The 23,569-nt window shown below is 37.7% G+C and overlaps 1 protein-coding gene across 3 annotated transcripts in view; it reads left to right on the forward strand.

The window, feature by feature from the left end:
- The window catches only part of LOC131029377 (probable CoA ligase CCL8), a 285,390-nt gene that overhangs the window by 157,704 nt on the left and 104,117 nt on the right, over positions 1–23,569 (forward strand). For all 3 annotated transcript variants that reach the window (XM_057959841.2, XM_057959840.2, XM_057959842.2), the window contains 3 exons: positions 15,058–15,156; positions 16,315–16,407; positions 16,508–16,585. In XM_057959841.2, the coding sequence (XP_057815824.1) occupies positions 15,058–15,156; positions 16,315–16,407; positions 16,508–16,585 (270 nt within the window). The remainder of the gene's footprint in view (positions 1–15,057; positions 15,157–16,314; positions 16,408–16,507; positions 16,586–23,569) is intronic.

Here is a 23,569-nt window from a genome sequence, read left to right on the forward strand (position 1 = left end):
TTTGATTACCCGTGGTCATAATCATATTACCACTTATGCAGAGTTTACTGACAGGCTGATAGAGCAATTTGATCGCAAAGATCCTGAGATGTATTTCAGAGAGTTGGCACAGTTGAAACAAGTGGGTAACTTGGAGACTTATATTGGTGAATTCTAGAGGCTCGTAGAGATGGTGCCTAGCATTTCAGAGAGGAGACTTGTCATATTATTCATGGAGGGATTGTTGGAGCCTCTGAGATGTTGGATTAAGGCATTTGATCTATCCAATTTGTTGGAAGCCATGAAAAAGGCTCGGAGCATGGAATTCACAGCCCCAAAAAGCAAGAACCCACATAAGGATGTTCCTCCCATCAGCAATGAGAGTCCTCAACCATTTGTTGATAAGAAAAAGAAATCAGCGACCATGGTGGATGAGGAGACACGTGAGCAGTTAAGAAAAAAGAAACTATGTTTTTGGTGCAAGGAGCCTTATAGCAGAGAGCATGACTGCCCTTTGACGCCTAAGGGCAAGGCAAACCGTATAATGTGGGCTTATTATGAAGATTCAGATGCTGAAATCTCAGATCAGCAAGCTGCTTCAGGGGATGATCAGGGTGGAAAAGCTTCAATAGAGTTAGAGCATGATGGGAATCTATCTCCTATGGCATTATTTGCTGACGAGCAGGGCGAGATTTCTTTCCGATTTAGAGGATCAGTTGATGGGTAGCGTTGCATTGTTTTGCTTGACACTGGAGCAACACGTAATTTTATTGATGAGGGATTTGTGGCCAGATGTAGATTGCAGATAGAGGATTTCAATGGATTTAGAGTCAGAGTTGCAGATGGATACACCCTCATGTTCACCAAACGGATATGTAATCTCACCTTACGGCTGAATGATTATGAGCTACAAGCTGATTTTTATGTGGTCAATATGGGTGCAGCGGATGTAGTCTTGGGCATGAAATGACTCCAAGACATAGAAGAATTTACCCTCAATGTACCTAAGTTGGAAATGAAATTTAAATTGAATAACAAGAATTATGTGTTGAGGGGAATTGTAGATGGGAGCCTGCATTCTATCTGTCTCTGTAGAAAGGAGAGCAAGAAGAGAGAGCATGAGATCATCCAGGAGGGTTTCACATTTTCTCATGACTTTAGGGGTTCAGCGTGGTATGATTTGGATCAGCATGGAGGTGTTGTTTAGTTTGTGAACAATCCCTTGTTGGAGATAGACGCTACTTGGTCATGTGATAGTCCACTCCTCGAGATTGATGTTGATCACTCTCATGACCCCAGTTCTGCGGTGAGCATTGATCGTAGTGTTTGGAATCATAGCAGTGCATCGAGATTTCAGACGAGACTCGTGGAGGAGTTTTCAGCAGTGTACATGGTGAGGAGTGCATACAGTTTAACATTTGATCCTCATGTACATGATTTATTTTAGATGCACGGTTTAGTGGCACATGTGATGGACAGTTTGTATGACAACATACCTTGTGCCAAGTTTGGAAGTAAACAAGATCAGTGTTTTGAGTTGCTTCCACTTGAGTCTCTTACTCAGTGACACCTGATGACGAGGATGAGTTGATTCAGCAGGTTCAACTTGATGTGCCAGTGTTACAGGAGTTGTTGGGTGACAATAGGGACATTGCACAGGTCTTCACTTGGGATCCAGGTGGAGGAGTTTATTTGCAGTCAAGATTGCTTGGGGACAGGCAATTTCAAGAGGGGTGGATTGTAATGTCCCCTTTTTAGCAGACATGGATTTTTGGATGATTAGCCTATCATTTCTGACCCTCGTAGGCTAATGAGGATGGTTAGAGGGTCTCCTGAGGTTTGTATCATCTCCAGTGTTCAGTATGCTTCGGTTTGGTCTTCGTTTGACATCATTTGGAATTCATTTGCTATACATTTGCCATACTATTTATAGTAAGATAGAAGCTCATAGAGAGGGGGCCTTTCTATTTTTAGAAAGTGCAGTTGGTCACATGGGGAAAAGCAGGATGAACTTCCATTTCAGACGACAAATCAAAATGTTGAGTATTTTGGGAGCTATGAAGATTTTATGGCCAAATTAATATTAAATCATTAAATGGCTTCTTATTAAGTTATAATTTAACTTTATAATTTCACTTAAGTTGAGGGTCAAGTCATCATTAGAGGGGGCCAAATAATTTAATTAATTCATGGAAGCCTAAACCAAAGTATTTATTAAAGTGTTGGAGATAATGAAATATTATTTCATTTAAATGAAATAAAATGCTTTATCAGAGAAATTTGAACTTTCTTGGGGAATATATATACCTTTGCATTAAGAAGTTCGATTCATTATGATGTTGATTATTATTGCTCTTGATTGTCGTGATCTTTGGAGTTTGTGGAGAAACAAGGGTTTCCTGCAGATTTTCAGAAATTTGGACATTGGACGATGTTCATTCTTCATTGTCAGAGCTGCCTAAGGTTGTGAAATACTAGACGAGGATAGCTTGCAGGGGTTGGCTTCATCCAGAAGTCATCAATGTGCAGATTGGAGGCATATTCGCAAAGTTTCTTCAATCTTTTTGGACTCAGAATTATAGAGGGTTTGAATGCTGTGATTGAGGAGGATTTTGTCTTCATTCCTAGATTGTACGATTTGGTTTTTCAATCCCCATAGCTGTAGCAAAGGGCGATTTGCATTAAGGGATGATTTTCTCTGAGGAAGCTTCTAAAAATTGTGGGAAAATCAAAGAAGAGAGCGGTCAGCAGTTTAGAGGATTTAGCCACCAAGACCACAGTGCCAGCCATTCCATTGAAAGGGAATTCGAGCCATGTGGGATTGCTTTTTTGCAGAAAATTGAAATCAGCAGTTGATACCCTCCTCATCCGGGTATGCATGTTGTGTAAAGGTTTCAAATTTCAATAAAAAGTTATAAATATAGTTACATCTGTCATTACTCATAGCAATCTTTGAATTTCCAACATTGTGAGTTAATTTTTATAGTTCATCTGTATTGCTTTTTGAATATCAAACCCTTGCAAATTCAAAAAAAATATTAAACTTCAAAACCAAAAACAAAACTACACCATCATCAGTATTAGAGCTAGTGGGGTTCTTTACAAAATCTCTTCCTTTAGGACAAAATTCCAGGAAAGTGAAAAATTGACTAGGTGTTGGAAATTCCTTCCCTTAGGACAGAATTCCAAGAAAGTGAAAAATTGACTAGGTGTTGGAAATTCCTTCCTTTGGGGTAAAGTAGAATCAAGGTCAAGATTGTGCACCAAAATGAGGTTAAGGAGGAATTTCTCCGCCACATCAAAAATTTCGTTCACCATGGAGAAAATGTGCTCTAGGAAAGGAATGGGCACCAAAATGACAGCAAGGAAGAAAAGTCTAGTTTTCCAGAATTCCTCCACTTCCTAGCGAATGCCCCAGGACAAGTAGAAAATGCAAAAACATGATCTGGGAGGAAAATTTCAAAATTTCAAAAAAAAAAATTTCTTCTTCAAGGTGAAATTACGAGCAGGACAAGATGAATTTAAAAGCACAAAAAAAAAAATTTCCTTCAAGATGAAAAATTCTCTTCAAGGATTTTCTCTCTCCAAGAATTCCAGATGTACAGGATTCCTGGAGGAGCAGATAAATTTGTTAAAATTATTCCAAGGTACGAAAATCTTCCAAAACATCTTTTGTGAGCTCAGAATGGAAAGATTCTTGCAAACGATGAGTAGGCAACATGAAAAGGGAATATTCCATATTAATGAAGCACAACCAAGAAAATTATAAATGACGACAGGGTCCATTTGCATGGAGAGAATCTATTGAGTACATGAAGGCATAGTGGTGCATTCATTACTAGAATATTTGAACAAGGTGGCGGCTAATCATTGCATGGCAGCCATCGTACTTAATGTAGTGGTGGAGCATCTTTTGCATGTAACTGATTTTGGAGGTGATGGTGCATTTATTGCACATTGGACAAATTCGAAAGAAGTGTATTTAATTCACAATGGACGCCATTTTTGGCAAGAATGTAATTAATTGATAATGGGCATGATGGGTCATTAATGTTTATTTCCACCTTGTTGCATCATGTGTGTGGAATCTTTTGGGTCAAACCCTAATTAGGGTTTGCATGTAATCGAGGTTGGAGGCCTATATAAGGGGTGACCCCTTCATTTGTAAAGTGGGGGATATTTGTATGAAATTGTTGTGATAAGTTATTGAAATAATAACAATGACGCATTGTTCTCTGATGGTGTTCACTTAAGTTATTTTTCAAAACTTGCATGGTTTGACCTTCCTCACTTAGAGTAGGATTTTATTTTCCAAGCAGTTAGATGAACAAACTTGATTGTAATGTTTTAAGGTGAAGATCGCTTGCTCACACCTTTTGTTGATAGATGATTTTTATCAACAGTGCAAGGTTGGACCGAGCTATTTTATGTGTGCGCTTAATCTGAATTGCGGGATGAACATTGTTCTTTGATGGTGTTCATCAATGGTTTAAAATCCTTCAAGCACAACCTTTGAAGATTGCACCTGCTTGTGAAGTTTGGTTGATCTCATTTGAAGCTTTGCTATTTATTGAGTTCTTAGATTTAGCTTAGTATTCCTAAACCCTTTCCCCTTTAATTTCAATACATTCCAATTCATTTCATTCAAAGCAGAAACATCACAGAATTGTTATATCCGATGATAAAGTTCCAACCACAGCAAAGAAGTGAAAGAATGATCAAACGTAAGTCCCCTTGGATTACCAGCAAACATCTACCAGACGAGCCTATATCCACACAAAGTCGCTAGTACGCAGTTGGAACCTTGGAGTCAATGTATGATCTTCCTGCAATCTTAGCATACATTTGATTTTGATCAAGAGTAAATAAGGTGATTGTTGGGAAACTTTATTCTGTGTTGGTATGGTCACAAAACGCACGTCAACAAGACCCACTTTGCATCTAACACAATCGTCTTGAGATGACTTGTGAAAGTTAATTTGACACTTTGTAATATGGTGATCAGCCGAAATTGGTCTATATGGAAGCAAAACAGTACTCAAAGGGCAACAAAAATTAAGCTTGAAGGATATTAGATGACTCATTGTGGGATTGTGTGGAGTATCTCCTTAGCTTTATTGAGCCTATTATGCGCATGATTCGCTATATTGATATGGATAGGCCTTGCATTGGAGAGGTGTATGATGGCATCGACTTAATGCTTGAGAAGATGAAGTACATCATAAGTGAAAAAGAGCAAGACCCTAAGGAGATTTTCTTCAAACAATTGCATGCAATTGTGAAAGAAAGGTGGAACAAGATGACCACTCCATTACATCTTCTTGCCTATGCATTGACTCCAAAATACAACATTCAATGTCTTGATATGCTAGGAAGGGCTGCCCCATATAGAGATTTAGAAGTGTTTGAAGGGTACAAGGCAACATTCCTTACACTCTTCCTTGAAGATGATGTGTGAGATTTGATTACAAATGAGGTCATAGATTTTGTGAATGCACATGTTTGAAGTGTTGAGTCTCTTCATTATAGGTATAATAAGGATGCTCATAGTAGGTGATACTTCCATGGCCAATGCTTCCAAAACCTACAACCCCTCGCAATCAAAATTTTATCACAAGTTCAACAATTAATGAATATTTATTTTTTAATATTTAAAGTTTTATTTATCGGTTTTTATTTTTTTTAAATTGAAAATTCTATTAATAAAATTATAAATATATAACTTAAATTGTTTACTTTGTCTTCATTGGTTGCTAGTTCATCTGTATTAGAAAGAGATTAGAGCACATATTCTTTAATCCACTTGGTAAAGCCTAATAGATTGCAATAAAAAAGAGTAGATAACTTAATATATGTGCATTTTGTTAGCCTCCATGTTTTTCAAAGATACCCACCTTTTTTTTAATGGTCGTCCCTATCGGTCCTTGCTTATGGGTTAAAACCTTATCGGTCCAACCTTAGCATATTGGAAGCTTGTGTTAGGATTGTCGAGTTCCATTTTCGCTAGATGTTGCGACATCGAAGGAAGAGCCGATGTTTATCAGAGGATGACAAGAAGCCCGCTTCAACCTCATTTCCTTTTTTCTCCCGATGCCCGATATTCCCTTGTACACCAATGTTGGAGCATTGGAAGATTCAAACCTTTCATTCGCCGTGGTTCCAACTTAGCTTATTGCCGTGCAATGCTCATTTTCCAAGAAACAAATCAAGAAAAGATTTGCAAGTACTGTTATTAATGGCAGATTAAACGGTCGAAGGCATGTAAAGGTGGCGGCATAAGTCGTGAATTTTGATATTATCATCATTTTGCAGGAAATTTAATGCAACACCCTTAAGAGTTGGTTAGAATAACGCACGCCATCATAAGCTTTCTTTTCCCAAATGGTTCTCCCTCATGATGGTCAACTGCCATTTGATAATCCAAACCTGAATTGGCCAACAACCGAGCAAGGGAATATTATCCTAGAATTGCGGTCTCTTGCATGGAAACAGCGAACTGACTTCGCCAAATATAGAAGGGATATCATTCTGTTAGAAAAGATTGCATTGCAAGCCATAAATCATGAACAACGTTTGGAAGAAGAAATTGTTGCAAGAAGAGGTCCTGATAATTAGTTTCTCAAACATGGTGCTTAAGGGAAAAGAACCTATGATACAGCTAGATGTAGAGCACATGCAGGATGATATCCTCTTCGACCTGGCCGACCTTGCCCAGGAGCTCATAGAAGTTGAAGACGAGTTTTCAGCAGTTATTTGGGTGCTTATTCAGGAGGAAACGAAAGCGGAAATGATCGATAATCAAAATGTTGGTCAAAATCCGGTGCCTGAGGAAGGAGTATAAAGTTGATAATTGTTTTTAGTGCTAATGATGAAACCTTCTAGTAATTTTTGTTTTTATCTAGAATCATGTTTAAAACGGTCATTTTTAAGACCGTTACTCTGAAAGAAACCGTTTTTGGAAAACGGAAAAAGGGGTTTTTAGTTATAAATAGATAGAAGATGGAAAGAAAAAGGGAGGAGTTGGAAAGACAAACTTTGTGTTGTTTTCCAAGACAAATATGATGTGGTTTGTGTTTTGGTTTTAATGAATGGTTTATCTAATAGATCAGAATTTGTGCTGCTTTAGATAAATTGCATTTTACTTATGTGAATGCTTCCTGTTCAGTTTTCGCATTTCGAAACATGGATAGTTGTTCTTCCTCTACTGTTCATTGTGGTATAATGTTTATCTTTGAATGATATTATGCAACATGAACTTACTTAGTTTTTGGTTGGATAAATGCTTTGTCATTTGTATTTTATCTCTTGTTCCATAAAGTTTTAGGTTAGGAATCTTGCCTTTCATGCTTTCTGGTTAAAAGCACACCCTGGAAAATCTCAAAATCATATCATAAGAGGGAGTTGTACCTCTAAAATTCAGAGGAAAGTTGTAGAGATAGTTGCAACTTATCCAACTGTTTATTGATAATTTGTGTAGGATTTTGCCAAGATCAAGGGCACAATGAAAAGCATAAAAGAGACAATAGAATGACAAGAACAAATTGTATTCTCATCAATATGCAAATGATCAACTGGATTAACCAATACAATGAATAGAGGCCTGCTTATATAGGCAAGGCCATATGGATGTATGAGCACACAAATATGACATGTGGCTCAATAAGAAACAAGGGTAGGTAAGAAATACTAAGAGTAGGTAGGAGAAATAATATAATATTCCAGAAGAGGTGGATGACCCACCGAATGTGGAGTGTAACAGCAAAATAAGACCACAAAAGGTGGAATTTCTCCTACGAGCTCTATCCTTATGTGCACACTTCCCTAAGTGTCTCAAATCCAAACTACGAAGAGATGCATTATCCTAAGTTAACTTAAGTAAGTGTAATAATATCCAAAATGAATATTTATTTACACCAACACCCCCCCTAAGTGCAACTTAGGGGAATGAAGACTCAAGTCAACAATGCAAGATGGGTCCCGGCTACTAGGCCATGATAGGTACCCATGTACAATATGCAAATGCAAGCAAAACTATGCAATGCAATCTCTCACAAACGGAGAAAGGGAGAAAACCCAGTGGGAAAAAACTCCCGTCCAAAAGAGAGATGAATGTACAAAAGACTCTCAAAGAAGAAGGACAAAACCTCAAAGAGGAAAAAGTCCCCCCCATAAGAGAGGAAGGAGAAGTCGGCTGACCCCCCCTAATGACACATCCCGCACCCCCAAGAGAGCTCGCAACTGCTGGAACTTACTCTCGGTGAAAGGTTTGGTGAATATGTCAGCAACCTGCTCTGCTGTAGGACAATACTGCAAATCAATGACCTTCTCCTGGATGAGCTCTTGGATATAGTGCATATGAATCTCGATGTGTTTGGTCCGTTGGTGCTGGACCGGGTTCTTCGAGATTGCAATAGCACTCTGATTGTCGCAATGTAGAACTGTCGGCCGTGGAGTGGTGAATCCAAACTCTGTGAGAATCTACTGGAGCCAAATGGTCTCAGTCGCTGCGTTAACAGCGCCTTGATACTCAGCCTCAGTCGAAGAGAGAGCAATAGCATGTTGCTTCTTGCTCTGCCAACAAATGGGGCTCGAACCAAGGTGAAAACTGTAACCAGAAGTAGACTTACGATCAACTAGATCGCCAGCCCAATCGGAGTTTGTGTAACCAACCAAGCGAAGTCCTGTGCCTGCTGCATAGTGAATCCCATAGTGATGTGTACCCTGGATGTAATGAAGGATGCGTTTGGCGGCTTTCCAATGAAGCTCATTTGGATCCTGCATGAAGCGGGAAACCATGCCAACTGCAAATGAAATATCAGGGCGTGTATGAGTCAAGTAGATGAGACTACCCACAAGCTGACGATACAAAGTGGCATCAACTGGTGGAGAAGAACACTGAGCCTGAAGCTTGACTCCTGAAAGAAAGGAGGTCGGGGTAGGCTTACAATCAGCCATATGAAAGCGTGCAAGTAGATCAAGAGCATACTTGGGCTGCGATAGTGTTATCTCGGAAGGTGACTGTGAAATCTCTATCCCGAGAAAGTAGTGCAAAAGACCCAAGTCAGTCATAGCAAATCTGTCATGCAAAGCAAATTTGACCCTGCTAATGATGGATGAAGTACTCCCTATAATGATCAAGTCATCAACATAGAGCACAAGTATCAAGTGAGAGTCATCCTGTCGCAAAATGTAGACATTCGGATCGGAATGACACCTGGTGAACCCTACGGAGAGAAGAAAGGAATCCATCTTGGCGTACCAAGCCCTGGGGGCCTGCTTAAGGCCATAGAGAGATTTCCTTAGTTTGAAAACTAAGGAAGTATCCTGGATGAAACCCTGTGGCTGCTCCATATAAATCTCCTCATCAAGATCACCATGAAGAAAAGCACTCTTCACATCCATCTGATGTACAGCCCAACCATGAGCTGCAGCAATAGCAAGTGTCAAACGAATAGAGTTCATCTTGGCTACGGGGGCAAAGGTCTCAGTATAGTCAACACCTGCAACCTGCAAGAAACCTTTCGCAACAAGCCGAGCCTTATACTTATCCACACTACCATCCGCTGCAAACTTGGTCCGATAGATCCACTTACATCGAACCATCTTTCTCCCCTTAGGAAGATGGACTAAATCCCATGTGTTGTTCCTCATCAAGGAACTATACTCTTCCTCCATAGCTTGGTCCCACTCAGGAACCCCTGATGCTTCCCTAAATGTCTGTGGATTGGAAGCGGTAGCAATGAATGCATGTGGAAGATCCTGATGTTGTGATCGAGTTCTCCGTGTATCTGAAGGATCCCCAACAAGAGAACTCGTGGACTCAAGTGTCTGTCGAGCCCAACGAGGTCTAGGTGGAGGTGGAGAACGAGGCTCCTCAATTGCAAGTGGACCCTGCGGAGGTGTAACCCTGCGAGTCGGAGTTGAGGGAGTCTCATCATCTGAATCACTAACATCACTATCCACAATGGAGGAAGCTGGAGGAGGTAGAGAGGCTAAGCTAGGAGAGCTTTCCTCAAAGTGAACACTCCTCTCAATGAATACCTCATGTGTCTCTGGATCCATCAATCTGTATGCCTTAACACCCTCAGGATATCCAACAAATATGCAAGGTTGACTCTGAGGTTCCAATGCCTTGCGTTTCTGTGGAGGTATGCGAGCCCATGCTGGACACCCAAAGACTCTGAAATGTCTCACAATCGGTTTCCTACCAGCCCAAGCTTCAAAAGGAGTAATACCTTGCAAAGCTTTGTGAGGAACCTGATTCTGGATGTGTGTGGCACAACTGATAGCCTCTGCCTAAAAAGTGGGATGAAGAGAACGTGCATGTATCATACAGCTAGCCATTTCTTTGAGAGTTCTATTCTTGCGTTCTGCAACCCCGTTTTTTTGTGGAGTGTATGCAACAGAATGCTGAAGATAAATCCCCTCAAATGTACAAAAATCCTCAAGTCTTTTGTTCACATATTCCCTTCCATTATCTGTGCGAAGAATCTTGACCACTTTCCTTGATTGCTTCTCCACACGAGTCTTGAAGTCCTGAAATTTGTCAAATACTTCACTCTTATGAATGAGAAAGTAGACCCAAGTGAAGCGGGAGTAGTCATCAATGAAGGTAAGAACATAGCGGGGCTTACTAAATGAAGGTGCTGGAAATGGACCTGCTACATCGCTGTGAACAAGTTGAAGAACTTCCAAAGCTCTCCAAGTTTTCCCTTTATCAAACTTCTCTTCAGGATGCTTGCCCATGGAACAACCTGAACATACACCCTCTAAAAAACTGATTCGAGGTAGACCTGTGACCATGTCTTTAGTGCTTAGCTGCTGAAGATAGCGGTAGTTGAGGTGACCAAACCGCTCATGCCATAGCTTACTTTCTGAATTTGAATGAGTAAGCAAGGCCCTAGAAGGTGAACATGGCACAAAGTGGGAAAATGAATAAAGCCTTGAGTTGTCATTAACTTGTCCCACTGCTACCAAGGCATCATCATCAAGTTCCTTTACCACAACTGAATTTGGTGTAAACTCAACCTTTTTCCCATTCCCATAGTGAGTGATTTGGTAGATGGAGAGAAGGTTGGTAGACAAGTTAGGAACATAGAGAACATTCTCAAATGTTCCATCATCCATGTCAACTGAACCTTTCCCTTCAACCTCTACTTGTGTGTCATCACCTATGTAAATGTGAGGTACCTTAGATGGCTTCAATGAAGAAAACTGCTCCTTTGTAGAACCCATGTGATATGAGGCACCCGAGTCAAGTATCCATTGCTATGAAGAACCTGTTGTAGCCACAAATGCTTGCCCTTTTCCCTTAGATTGTGAGGAAGAGGAAGGAGATGAATCCTTCTTTGTGTAGGCGGATGGCAAGTTGATGTTGTTTTTCTTGAGAAGATTGGTTAACTCATCAACTTGCTTTGCGTGGCATCGATGCTCATCATGACCATACTTTTTGCAATATGCACAAGTTGGTTTATCCTTCTTAGGTGGTGTCCCCTTCTTGGAAGAGGATGAAAAATTGCCTTGTGATGGAGAGGATGATTGTCCTTTTTCCTGGTGTGGCTTAGACTTGGATTGCTTCTTCTTCTTGTTGGAATCTTTGCCTTGACTTCCTTGATTTCCTTGATTTGCTACCAAAGCCTTGGACTTTGAAGACTTGAGAAACCCCATGTTCAACAACTTAGATTGTTCCAATATTAACATTTCTGTGAAAGCATCAAATGAAGGCATAACATAAGAACTCCCCACTGTCAAACGATGAGTTTGGAAGCTAGACACAAATGCTGCATATTCTAGTGCAAGCTTATCCAACAAGTTGAAGATCAACTGAGCATCCTTTTTGTCAATTCCACAATCCTTTAGCTTTGCTCTTAGCTCATTTGCTTTGGTGACATAATCTTGGATTGTATCAAAACTCTTGGGATCTATGTTGGTGAGCTCATTGTCAATCGGATAGCCTCTGATTTCATCAACTTGTCCATACAATTTCTGAAACATATCCCAAGCTTCTTTGATTGTTTTACACTTCTCAATGTGAAAAATGAGATCATCCGATACATACTTGCGTAAGGTTCCAAGAGCCATGCAATTCTTTGTGAGCCATTCTAATTGAGCAATTGGATCAGCCTTAGGATCAGGTGGTGCTGTTATTGTTCCATCTATGTAGTGTGTGAGACCCTTTTCCATTAATTTACTCCAAACTTTAATTTTCCATGATGCATAATTATGTGGAGTTAAAGGTGGAAATTTATTAGGACTCATTGCAACAAGAATGGAAAGAGCACAAAGAGAGGCACAATCACACAAGACACCCCCCCAAATTCACTCAATCAAAGAACCCCCCTCAAATGTGATGATTTTGGCACTTTATAAGTAGTGCGTATACAATGGGCCACTTGCAAAAAATGGCAAAGTGGACTTCTGATTTACAATTTTACAACTGCCTCAATAAGGACAAAAGAGTCTCAAATTGATAATGCAAGAGATCTAACTAAGATCCAAGCAATTTACAAGTACCTAATAGGCCAAATAAGACCAATATCTGAAAGTACAATTTTCACTCAAAATCTCTGAAATCTGATCATAGATTCTGAAAGTAGACAAAAAAATAAGCACTTTAAAAAAAAACGGTACCTGAAAAGGAGGTCGTATGAGCTCAAACGAGGCCTTTGAAGTTGCAGAATTGAGGATTGGACAGGTATAGCAAAATAGGTCGACTTTATAGTCGAAATTTATGGAAACGGCCTTCCGGATTCAACGGTGATGTCCAAATCGCTATATGATGCCTCCAAAAAATGAAGATCTCCAAATCCGAAAATAGAAGCCTTCCACGATGTCTCCAAAAACCGATCAATGAAGCCCCAATAGCTCTGATACCATGTAGGATTTTGCCAAGATCAAGGGCACAATGAAAAGCATAAAAGAGACAATAGAATGACAAGAACAAACTGTATTCTCATCAATATGCAAATGATCAACTGGATTAACCAATACAATGAATAGAGGCCTGCTTATATAGGCAAGGCCATATCGATGTATGAGCACACAAATATGACATGTGGCTCAATGAGAAACAAGGGTAGGTAAAAAATACTAAGAGTAGGTAGGAGAAATAATATAATATTCCACAAGAGGTGGATGACCCACCGAATGTGGAGTGTAACAGCAAAATAAGACCACAAAAGGTGGAATTTCTCCTACAAGCTCTATCCTTATGTGCACACTTCCCTAAGTGTCTCAAATCCAAACTACGAAGAGATGCATTATCCTAAGTTAACTTAAGTAAGTGTAATAATATCCAAAATGAATATTTATTTACACCAACAATTTGTTCTCTTGTGTGGGCATAGAGTCATATTGTTATATTTTTGAAGGGAACAAAATCTGTCAACCAACACATTCCAACTTGCACTTCCTTTTTCACAAGCAACATGACTACAAGAAAAGGGAGTCGAAGATGTGGGATATAGAACCAAAGCATACTGACTTGGATGCTTCCACTTCTCAGCTTGTTGCATTTTAGGACTCAGAAAGCGAGAACACTATTAGTGCAAGTGCAATTGGCATTGACATTGCTTGTGGTTAATCTAATGTCAATGATGATGATGATGTTGATGATTTAGAGAATCCATTTGATGATTAAAATTTAAAACTGAACTTTCAATTGTTGAAACAATGGAATTCTTGAACTCAATATTATTATCTTGATATTGAACTTGAAGTATATGATGCTATGATTACAAGTTTATGATGGTTTTGCTGTTTATATGATGCGATGTGATATTCTAATAATTATTCATGCTTCTAGGTTGCATATATATATATATATCTATATATATAATAATAATAATAATAATAATAATAAATAATATAAGATATTTTGAAAAAGGGAAAAATCGGCAAACAATCGGATTTAAAAAAATATAAAAATTTTTAGAAAAAGAGACAAAAACTGTTTTTAGAAAAACTTAAGGGCGTTTCCATAACATAGAGATATAAAGAGCAAATAAAATAGAGTTTAACCTATGAATTGTAGAAAATAATTTTTTGTGGTTTATATTCATATTGCTGATTACATAGGCAAATATTCAGTTAACTTTTTAAGAGGTCACTCACCAAATACACCAAATAGTTGTCTAAGTTTGAGATCAAATATTAGCTAAGTCTATGAAGTAACTGAGATCAAAAGTTAACAGGCAAATAGTAATAGTGGAAACCATTTTGAAGTGATCCAAGAATTTCATTGTGATTGAGGAATGAGAATAGAATTTCATTGGTAAGGAATGAGAATAGACAAGAGAGGAAATGTAATTACCTTGAGTCTTAGGCAGTTAGGACTAACACAGACTGATGCATACATATGTTGTGATTTTTTTATGAATGTAAGCGGCTGAGCGTGCTGAGTTTTTTAATAAATAAATTGTAGTTAGCTGAGAGTAGAAAATGTGTTAAAGGTTACTCGGCAAGTAAACTATGTTATGTAATTGTGGTATTAGTCCTCAATGAGTGGTTTATTAGTTTACAGTTTTTGACGGTTGGTAATCTTAACCGACTGCTGTATATGTGCTCATTTTGTATGTATCAGGGACTCGTCATTGTCATGAACACATTGCATATCAGTTGAATAAAATAAATGCTCTATCTTTCTGGAAATTGTATTTCTAATTGATGTTCTATGTTCTGTAAGTTACATTCTTGTTTACTCTGTATGTTAGTAACATAACCTTACCCACGTAAACAATTAACATTTCATGTGAGACAAACACTTGAAAAATAAAATGTATGGTAAGAATAGAAGGAAGTCATTAGTGGTCACTATGATTCTCTTAAGCAATAAGATGTCTTTTATGTACCAATAGAATTCAATATGACTCTATGTAGGATATATCATGTTCCAGATTGTCTTTTGTCTTGCAAAATGTACAGATTTGATCAACTTGCATGAATTAGGTTCCTGCATTATCAAAAGTCTTAGGCATGCATGTTTTATGTTGATCTTATTAATGCACAGATGTATGCAGTTTTGTGTACAGAAAAATATATGTTAACAGATTTTAAAATCTAACCAGTTTCTTGAATTAGGTACCAACAATGTATGTCAGGTTACTGCAAGGCTATGATGTTATGGATCCTGAATCTCAGAAAGCTTCTGCAGCTGCAGCATGTCAATTGCGTCTTATGGTAAAGAACAATATTATTTTTCTAGTTTTAGTTTCTAGTTGAGTGGTATATGTAAATGAGAAAGATAAACATTGCATCAATTTTACAGTAGAGTTGGAATTTCTTTCTCTATAAATACATGAAAATTAATGTCTGAGCCTACACTTAAAGAAATACATAGTCTCATTGTCTTCATGGTAGCACACAAAGTTAGTTTTAACAAGCAATAAAGTCAAAGCCCACCTGAAAAGTCTCATCTCTCCAAATTTTATTTATTGCAGTGGTATGAATATGTAGCTATTTCATCTGATGGTTAAGTTCTCTCTCTGCCCCCTTTTTTTTTTGTTAATGTCTTGCATCCTCCTTTCTTATTACATTTTTTTAATTTGATTAGTTTTGCACCTCTATTCTCCTTATTCATTATTGACCTTTATGAAAACTCATTAACTAGATGTGGATGTGGTTTCTTAAAGATTCACATTGTGATATGACGGAACATTACAAGGTTGCTTTTGCATTCCTTTTGATTTTTTCATCTAAGAAAAGGGTCATGTGGATTATAAAATATTAAAAATAATGCAGCCACTATTCATCCTCATTTTTCATTGCATTGAAATATTTATTTCCCCCTTTGGTGACCTAACAAAACTGAGTCAGGTTTTATAGTGTCTTTGGATTGAACGTCACTGTATTTCAGGTAGAAAAATTATTTGCCAATTATAATTTAAGTTGTGAGGATTAGTTAGCATCATTTGTCATCCTTTGTGGGCCAAAAAGAGAGGCAAAATATGGCTCAAATCGAAAATCAATTGTGGAAGGGTTAAAAGAATCTTATTTCATTTCCACCCAGTTGAGAAGCTAATTTCAAAGATTTTCTCAAGTGTTAATTAGTGTTATTTCTGATTGATTAAAATTTGATGTGATTTTGTAAAGATCTATTTTTTATTTATCAAGAATTAAATTGATTAAGTTGATATTTGAAAAAAAAAACCTGGAAAAATATTAAAAATTTCTTGACCTTCTGGGTACAATCAAAGGAAACATGTTAAATTATGTCCTTTTAATGAAGATTGATAGGCAAGTTATACATTGCCATTTTTTTATTGTATCTTTTCAAATGTTTCCTTGAAAAATAGATCAGTCATATGTAATGCAATAGCCCACCCTTTGTTGCTTCAGATGTGTGGCTCATCTGCTCTTCCTTATCCAATCATGGAACAATGGGAAAGAATCACTGGTCATCGGCTTTTGGAGCGTTATGGCATGACTGAGGTAAGGAGCTTAAAACAAGTTTTCTCCAAAATCAACTGTTTTAATAAGGCCAATAGCAATGAATTATTATCTCTTCAATTATCAATGGACTCTGCTGCAGTTTGGAATGGCACTTTCAAATCCTCTTAATGGATTCCGAAAAGGAGGAACAGTTGGGAAACCACTTCCTGGTGTGCAGGTACTCTCCAATTTCTTCCTATTAGAACTTATTAGGTTATTTGTAGTAATTTTGAAATAAAAATATTTTCCTACCCTATTATGTTAGGCATGAATGAATCTATATTTCACTGGTCACAATTAGATTGGTTTAATTTTCTCAATATTAGTATTTTATGTAATTGTTAAGATGGCTAATAAAATTAGCACCATTTTCTCTTTTAATACATACTATATGTGGGACAATGGAAACTTTTCTCCATCCTTTGAATTATCCCTCCAATGAATAGTGAATTGACTGATTTAATGATCAGTTTTAAATGTTTTTGTAGTAATCAATAAAAAATGTTGGGCCAAGAAAGAGCACTTCAAATGTTGCTTTTGTATTGATTCTAAATAATTTTTATTTTGTTTTTGTTGAAGGTGTTTGTGGTCTAGATGGTATAGTTTTTGTAGAATACAAATTTCATAATCTATGTTGAAGCTCGTAAACTACATGATTTTTTTTCTCAAACTTTGTTCCTGTGTTTTTGGAATTGCTGCATTCATTTTTGAATCATACACTCATAGGTAGCTTCTTTCATCAAGTTTTTATGATAACAGATGTAAAAGATCTGTTGTTTGTGTTGGATGCTTTCACTCCAAATGGTGACATCCTGATCACCCCAAACACTAATAGTAGAAATGAAGGTGTGTGCCTTCCGATAATGTGATAAGTAATAATCATTAACAGAAATTCTATAATGCACAAAACATACATCTATATATGCAATCATATCCAAATCTCAAAAAGCAATAAGAATGTCAAGTTTTCATTCCTTGTTCTCAAGTATATAAATTTCAGATTAAATTGTTATAGAATGATTGGAAAAGTAACTTGACGACGAACGTTTCACATGCCATTCCATTTAATAACTTTATAATATTTACAAGACTCCTTTGGACTCGCAAAGACTTGGTGAGTCCTGGGGCGAGTGGTTCAAAATGAGTCCTGGGGACTCAAGACCTAGGTACTTTGTGAGTCCTAGAGACTCACCAAACCTAGCAAGTCCCACAGGGTAGACTCAGCCATGGTTGGGGAAAAGAAGTTAAAAAAAGAAAAAAAAATAAATTTGAAGTGTTATTTTGACCTTTGAGTTACTCAAAAAAAAAAAAAACTTACATCCTTTCAATGCTTGTTTGACTAATGACATGCATCTAGAATTTACGGAAAAATATGAAAATGGTGTGTGCAATAAAGGTCTGTGTGCGTTTAGAGGTCTTCATTTGGGCTGCCCCTAGACCACCACAAGGGAACACTCCAGGGATGCTGCCCCTTGATCTTGCTAGGGATCTACTCCTAGGTCCCGTGACGAGCACTATCCCTCAACCCCTGTAATGTCCCCTTATGTTTAAAACTTAGGAAATAGGGACAATTATCTTTCAAAAATCAATTGCAAGAGACTTCTTTCCTTAAAGTCTCTAATAACACTTAAAATGATAATTATTGGGGCAAGAATAATAGTCTATGATACCACTTCTAAAAGATTTGTTCTTGTGTTATACAATTGATATCATTTATAATCTGATGATATATGATATATGAGAACAATACCACTGCTTTATCTGATTCAACACTTAGGTGTATGCAAGATGATTTTGATCACTATATCTGTACTTAGTGGCATAGTGCAATACAACAATATTAAGATTATCTCTGCTGTCTCTGATATAACTGATAACAACTATGCAAGGATGATCTTTAATCTGAATTGTCTTCTCTGTTGCTTATAGCGATGGTTGAGATGCTATTCCTGGTTTATTGACATAAACTTACAAATGTCTTCAATATTGCTATTGTGGTATTTGATCTTGGTCCTTAAATATGTGCAATTATCTTTCAACTGTCGGTTACAGTGATAGGATGATCTGTTGCTCCTGAAATATCGTTATGGATATGCAAGTATGTATGGTCCCGCTTATAGTGGTATAGTGCTGTTCCTGATTTGTCTTAATATGCATGCAACAATGGTGCTCTTCCTGATACTGATCATGATATATATGCAACCAGTTTGACACAAGGCCAATTGCTCAACTGAGTGATCCAAATAGGATATATTAAAAAGATAAAATGATTCGATGATGATTGGTAGAATGAATTCTATCTTCCTTATGTATCTTGCATGATGGAATGGTGGCATTAAGAGACATGTCTCTTCCTAATCATGTCCCTCAGTGAGCAGATCACATCTCCTCATAACAATCGGTTAATGACAAACATCGCGCTTAATGACTATTTGTTTAAGTCTTGACTAACCTTTGTTTGTAATTATCTTACACCCTTAATCAGAGCACTTAATAGTTTATACAAATTGGCTTATACAAATCACACCTTTCCTTATCAATTGTTATTTGTCATTTCATTAATCTCTTCATAAACAATAATAAGTGATGATCACTGCCATTATAGTAATCACTGATTGACCTCGCGTGGAAAGTGATAACTGATTTCCCTTATGTTTGATGACATTCTCCTTTGGTCGACATGATCAACCTTTGACGATCCATATGCTTGATCTTACTTGATCGATATTTATTGGATAACTGATTAGTAGATCCTTGATCGACCCTTACTTGATCCTCCTTATGCAATGTTAATACGAACAATCCAAAGTAATATTGATTGATGCCAATGATAACTTCCTTTATCTGATAGAAACGTCTTCATATACAATCAGTTTATATAGGAACTCCCCATGAATAGATGCTACTATGTGCATGCTCTTAACATCTTCATTCCTTGATGAGAATGGGGAAGAGCATATCAAATCTTCTTGTCTTCATTACTACATCTTCCTTTCTATGCTTTACCTAGATCTTTGATAGGAAATTGTGAAGTCTTATGGAATGAGATGATTTTCCACAATGGTTCTATGCTACAATTGACATAAATATACAACTCACTATTAGTACTATGTACAAATTGTTATCTTCTAACTTCTAGCTAAGTGAGGATGCTATCAAGGCTTCCATCCTTGATCACATAATTTCTAATCATTATTAGGTCATAGATGGGGACATCACAGTCTCCCCTTCTTGGAGATGCTTGCCCACAAGCATTCTTAAATTGCCATGTCGATACTAGGGTCCCAAATGAGTATATAGAATACCCCAGCACTTATTCTTTGTTTCATGTTGTCATCATTGAACTCACAAAGTGTATTAATCCATATTACACTATGCAACAATCTACTGCCATGATATTTGTTTACCAAAGTGATTCCCGGTTCCCAAGGTTTGTAGTACCATCTACTCAAAACGTAGTTAGGTTGAAAACCTGTAACAGTAATCTTTGAATAGCCACTAATAAGATGAGTAATCTGATGTTGCACTATCTCCTTAGAAGATTGTCCTTGGAAAAACTCTAACCTTAATATCATAGGACTAGGCTTCTGAAAATCATCATAACTTAATTCATTTCCAACAACTATTAGTTTTGGAAACAAGAAAACACATTGATACTGAGCCAATCTGATTTCCACAGTCTGATCCTTAATTCCATTATTTCCTCCTTTGTTCATTTGTTCTTTCAAGTGTCTAGTTACTACACTTTGATTTCTGTCTATAAGATTTTACGAGCATCTATCAACTCATCGTTTTCTTGCTTAATTTGATTTAGGGTCTCATTATATCTAGCTACTGATTTATCTTTTCTTACTATTTTTGGTATTTCATCTGTCAATGTCACATTTCTTTTTTTTATCTTCCTCAAGGCGATTAGATTGGACACACAATGTAACTTCTGATTCACAGTCATTAGAAATGTTACTCCTCTCATCCTCGATCATTGGTATGTTAATGGATGCCATGTATTCTTCAAGAGATGAAGGAGAATCATGAATGCCATTCTGATTACTAGAGTCACTAGACAAGTTATCCTCAATACATGATCCTTGAGATGAGGTGATGTAATGTCCCCTTCTCGATGATGTGCTTTTAGTGGTCCATTGGCCTATTCTTGAGATCCGTAGGCTATGTGGAATGAAGAATTAGGGTTTCAAATGTTGGTGAAGCGAGAACTTACTATTTTTAGTAAGTTAGGGGTTGGCTGTTTGGATGATGCTGTCTTACTGAGCTCTCCATGCTTTGTCATTGGGTGCGAAGATCATGCTTTTCGGAGTAGTAATTCATGACTTACTATTTTTATTAAGTGGCAGTATGGACCATTTCTATTTTGGCAATGAACAGGGTTCTGATCCTGCAGCAGTTCTATGGTCTTCTTTACTCCACTTCATCCTGGTTTTTGTTAATGATCAGTATGGGAGTCATAAGTAATTTAATTAAATATTATTTCCTTGTCAAAGGTTTAATATTTAAATATTTGCATTTACTGATTAAATGTATTGAGGATGACTTAGGGAAAAATAATTAATTGATATCCATGTGTTATTTTCCTTAAGTCAAAAGGCGTATTTGTTGGTGGCAATTTGGGAAGATAAAACATCTCTTGTTTAATGTTTTTTATATTGCAAAAAAACGCCACCATAAGGCAAAAGTGCGAACTTGCATAGGAAGAGGGAAGTGGGCGCCATGTTGGAGGACTTGAAACGAAATGAAAGGGAATTTGAGTTGAATTTGGGTGCCATTTTGCATTTGAATTTGGAGGAGCTTGGAGTTATAAATATGAGCCTTGGGCTCTCATTTTGCTCATCTTGAAAAATTGCATCGTTATGCTGCCAGATTGGCGTATGAACTTTGAAGCTTCGGAGTGCGGCTCCCTAGTGTTTCCAGTTTCGTACTTGAGATATAGTACCTAGCTGTGTGATATATTCTATGACATTTTCAGTGCATATTTCAGTGTTTGGAGTGATTTCTGGAGTTGCTGGTTTCCCTGTGGTTGAAGCAAGTTTTTGATCATACCTCTCTGCCTGAGCAACCGATCATTCTGGGTACTGGCTTAATCTTCCTTCTTGCTGTTGGCGATACATCTTGTAAGTTTGTAGCACCTTTCTCTGAGTTTTGAATTTAATAATGCAAATCAAAATATCCTAGCTAGGCATGGGTTTTGGAGAGTGCATTGGGATATGTGTCAGGTAGTTTGAAGTGTTTTTGTAGCTCCCTTTTGGATTGTCTTAGTTGCTGCTTGTCTCGTATTGGTTTGGGAGTGATTTGGATTGAATTGAGAGAGATTTGAGTGAGATATGAGTAATTTAGTGAGTTTATGGGTTGCTGGTTATGCATTTCCAGCCTGTTGTTTTTGGTGTTGAATTAGTTTGATGATCATTATCTCTTATGTTCAGCAATATACTTCTACTGTCACTTTCCCCTTTATTGTGAGGTTAAGTAGTAGTACTACTAACCCATTTTGGATTGTAATCTTCATATCCCGCTGAAAAGTGGAAGAGGTTGGCTTGTCGCCTATATCTGATAATTTGTAATTCAGTCCTCCCGCTACATAAGCGATTGAGTTGAGTAATTTGTAATTCAGTCCTCCTGCTGAAATATTGCAGTAGAGTGATTTGTGTTTGTAGTATTGTTCTCTTGGCTGGTTCACTGCCAAGTTCCTTGCTTTCCCGCTGGATAAGCGAAAGGGGCTGGCTTGCCGCTCAGTATTGTACTTGCTTTATAATTTCCAGCAGACTAGTGAGCCAACAAACCCCTTATCACCGTATGCTCTCACCTTCCCACATTGGGCACTTGGTGATTAGAAAGTGGAAGGGTTGCAATTTCAGCAAGCATTGAGATTATATTTTCCATAGTTGAAAATCTTGGACTCGCCTCGGACTCGGCAAATCAAAAATTTGGACTCGGACTCGGACTCGTGAAAGACTAGGCAAGGACTCGGCAAAAAGAAAAACTGTAGTTTTACAAAAACATAAAGAAATTCATGCATTTAGAGAGCATAAGAGCCATAATTGAAACATTACACGTCACATACTCATAGTTTCAAACTTTCAACTCTAAAATTTATAATACCAAGATTTCTTCAATGCTAATTATGCTGTTATATGGAGCCTAATTAGACTCGGAGGTTAAATTTTCCGTACTTCCATTGGTGTGGTTTCCCCCTATATTTTTCGATAGGGGTTTGGGGGCAGTGCCCCCAAAGTTGGGGTCAAGGGGCAGCGCCCCTTGCGCGCTCCCTGTTGTGATATAGGGTGGGGACGAGGGGCAGTGCCCCACGAGACCAAAAATACTTTTATTAGTTTATAAAGGCGTCGGGTGTTATTTTTCACTCCTCAATTATGCCAAATGAAGGCAAATTTTTTTAAAAAAAACTCAATTTTAAAGCTTGCATGACTTTTTTTCTAAGTCGCGCGAGTCCATCCGAAAGACTCCTGAGTCCATGCAAAAGACTCGTGCGAGTCCTTGCAAAAGACTCGCGAGTTTTTTAGATCGAGTCGACTCGTGGCTCCCTGTCATGTCCCCTCTTTAGCTCTGTCTAGCAGAGACATGTGAGTTAGCCTATTATGGAGTCTTGTAGGTTGGCAATGGTGGATAGAGACTTAGTTAGGATATTCAGTGTTTGGATTTGGTGTTTCTGGTAGTAGTAGACCAGTTTGGAGCAGTTCCTTGATTTTAGGAGGTACTTCCTACATTTTAGGAGGCAGTTCCTACTTTTTAGGAGGTTGTGACAGCATCCAAGGTTGGGGTTCCATGAGACCATTCCTTGGTTTCAGTTTCAGGAGATTTGGGTGTGTTTCCTAGTTTCTAGGAGCATCCCTAGATTTTAGGGATGAGACTGCTAGTTGATCCATGATTTCCGACAGCAGTCACAAACAGGTGACAGGTTCCGTTTCAGACTTTTGGAGTCATTTGAGCCTTCTGCAGCTATTTGGGTTATATTTTTAATATATTTAAATATTTCCTAAGTTAGCGTTTAATTAATTAAATAAGGCTATGTTTATAGCCATTTTAGAGTAATAAGGGGTTTTGGCTTCCATCTGGATGCATATGCCCATGTGTTATAGCTCGTTGGAAAGGTCTTGAACTTTTCTAAATGTTTCCCATTTGTCAGGGACCCTTT

The sequence above is a fragment of the Cryptomeria japonica genome, chromosome 3, assembly GCF_030272615.1.
Source record: "Cryptomeria japonica chromosome 3, Sugi_1.0, whole genome shotgun sequence".
NCBI lineage: Eukaryota > Viridiplantae > Streptophyta > Pinopsida > Cupressales > Cupressaceae > Cryptomeria > Cryptomeria japonica.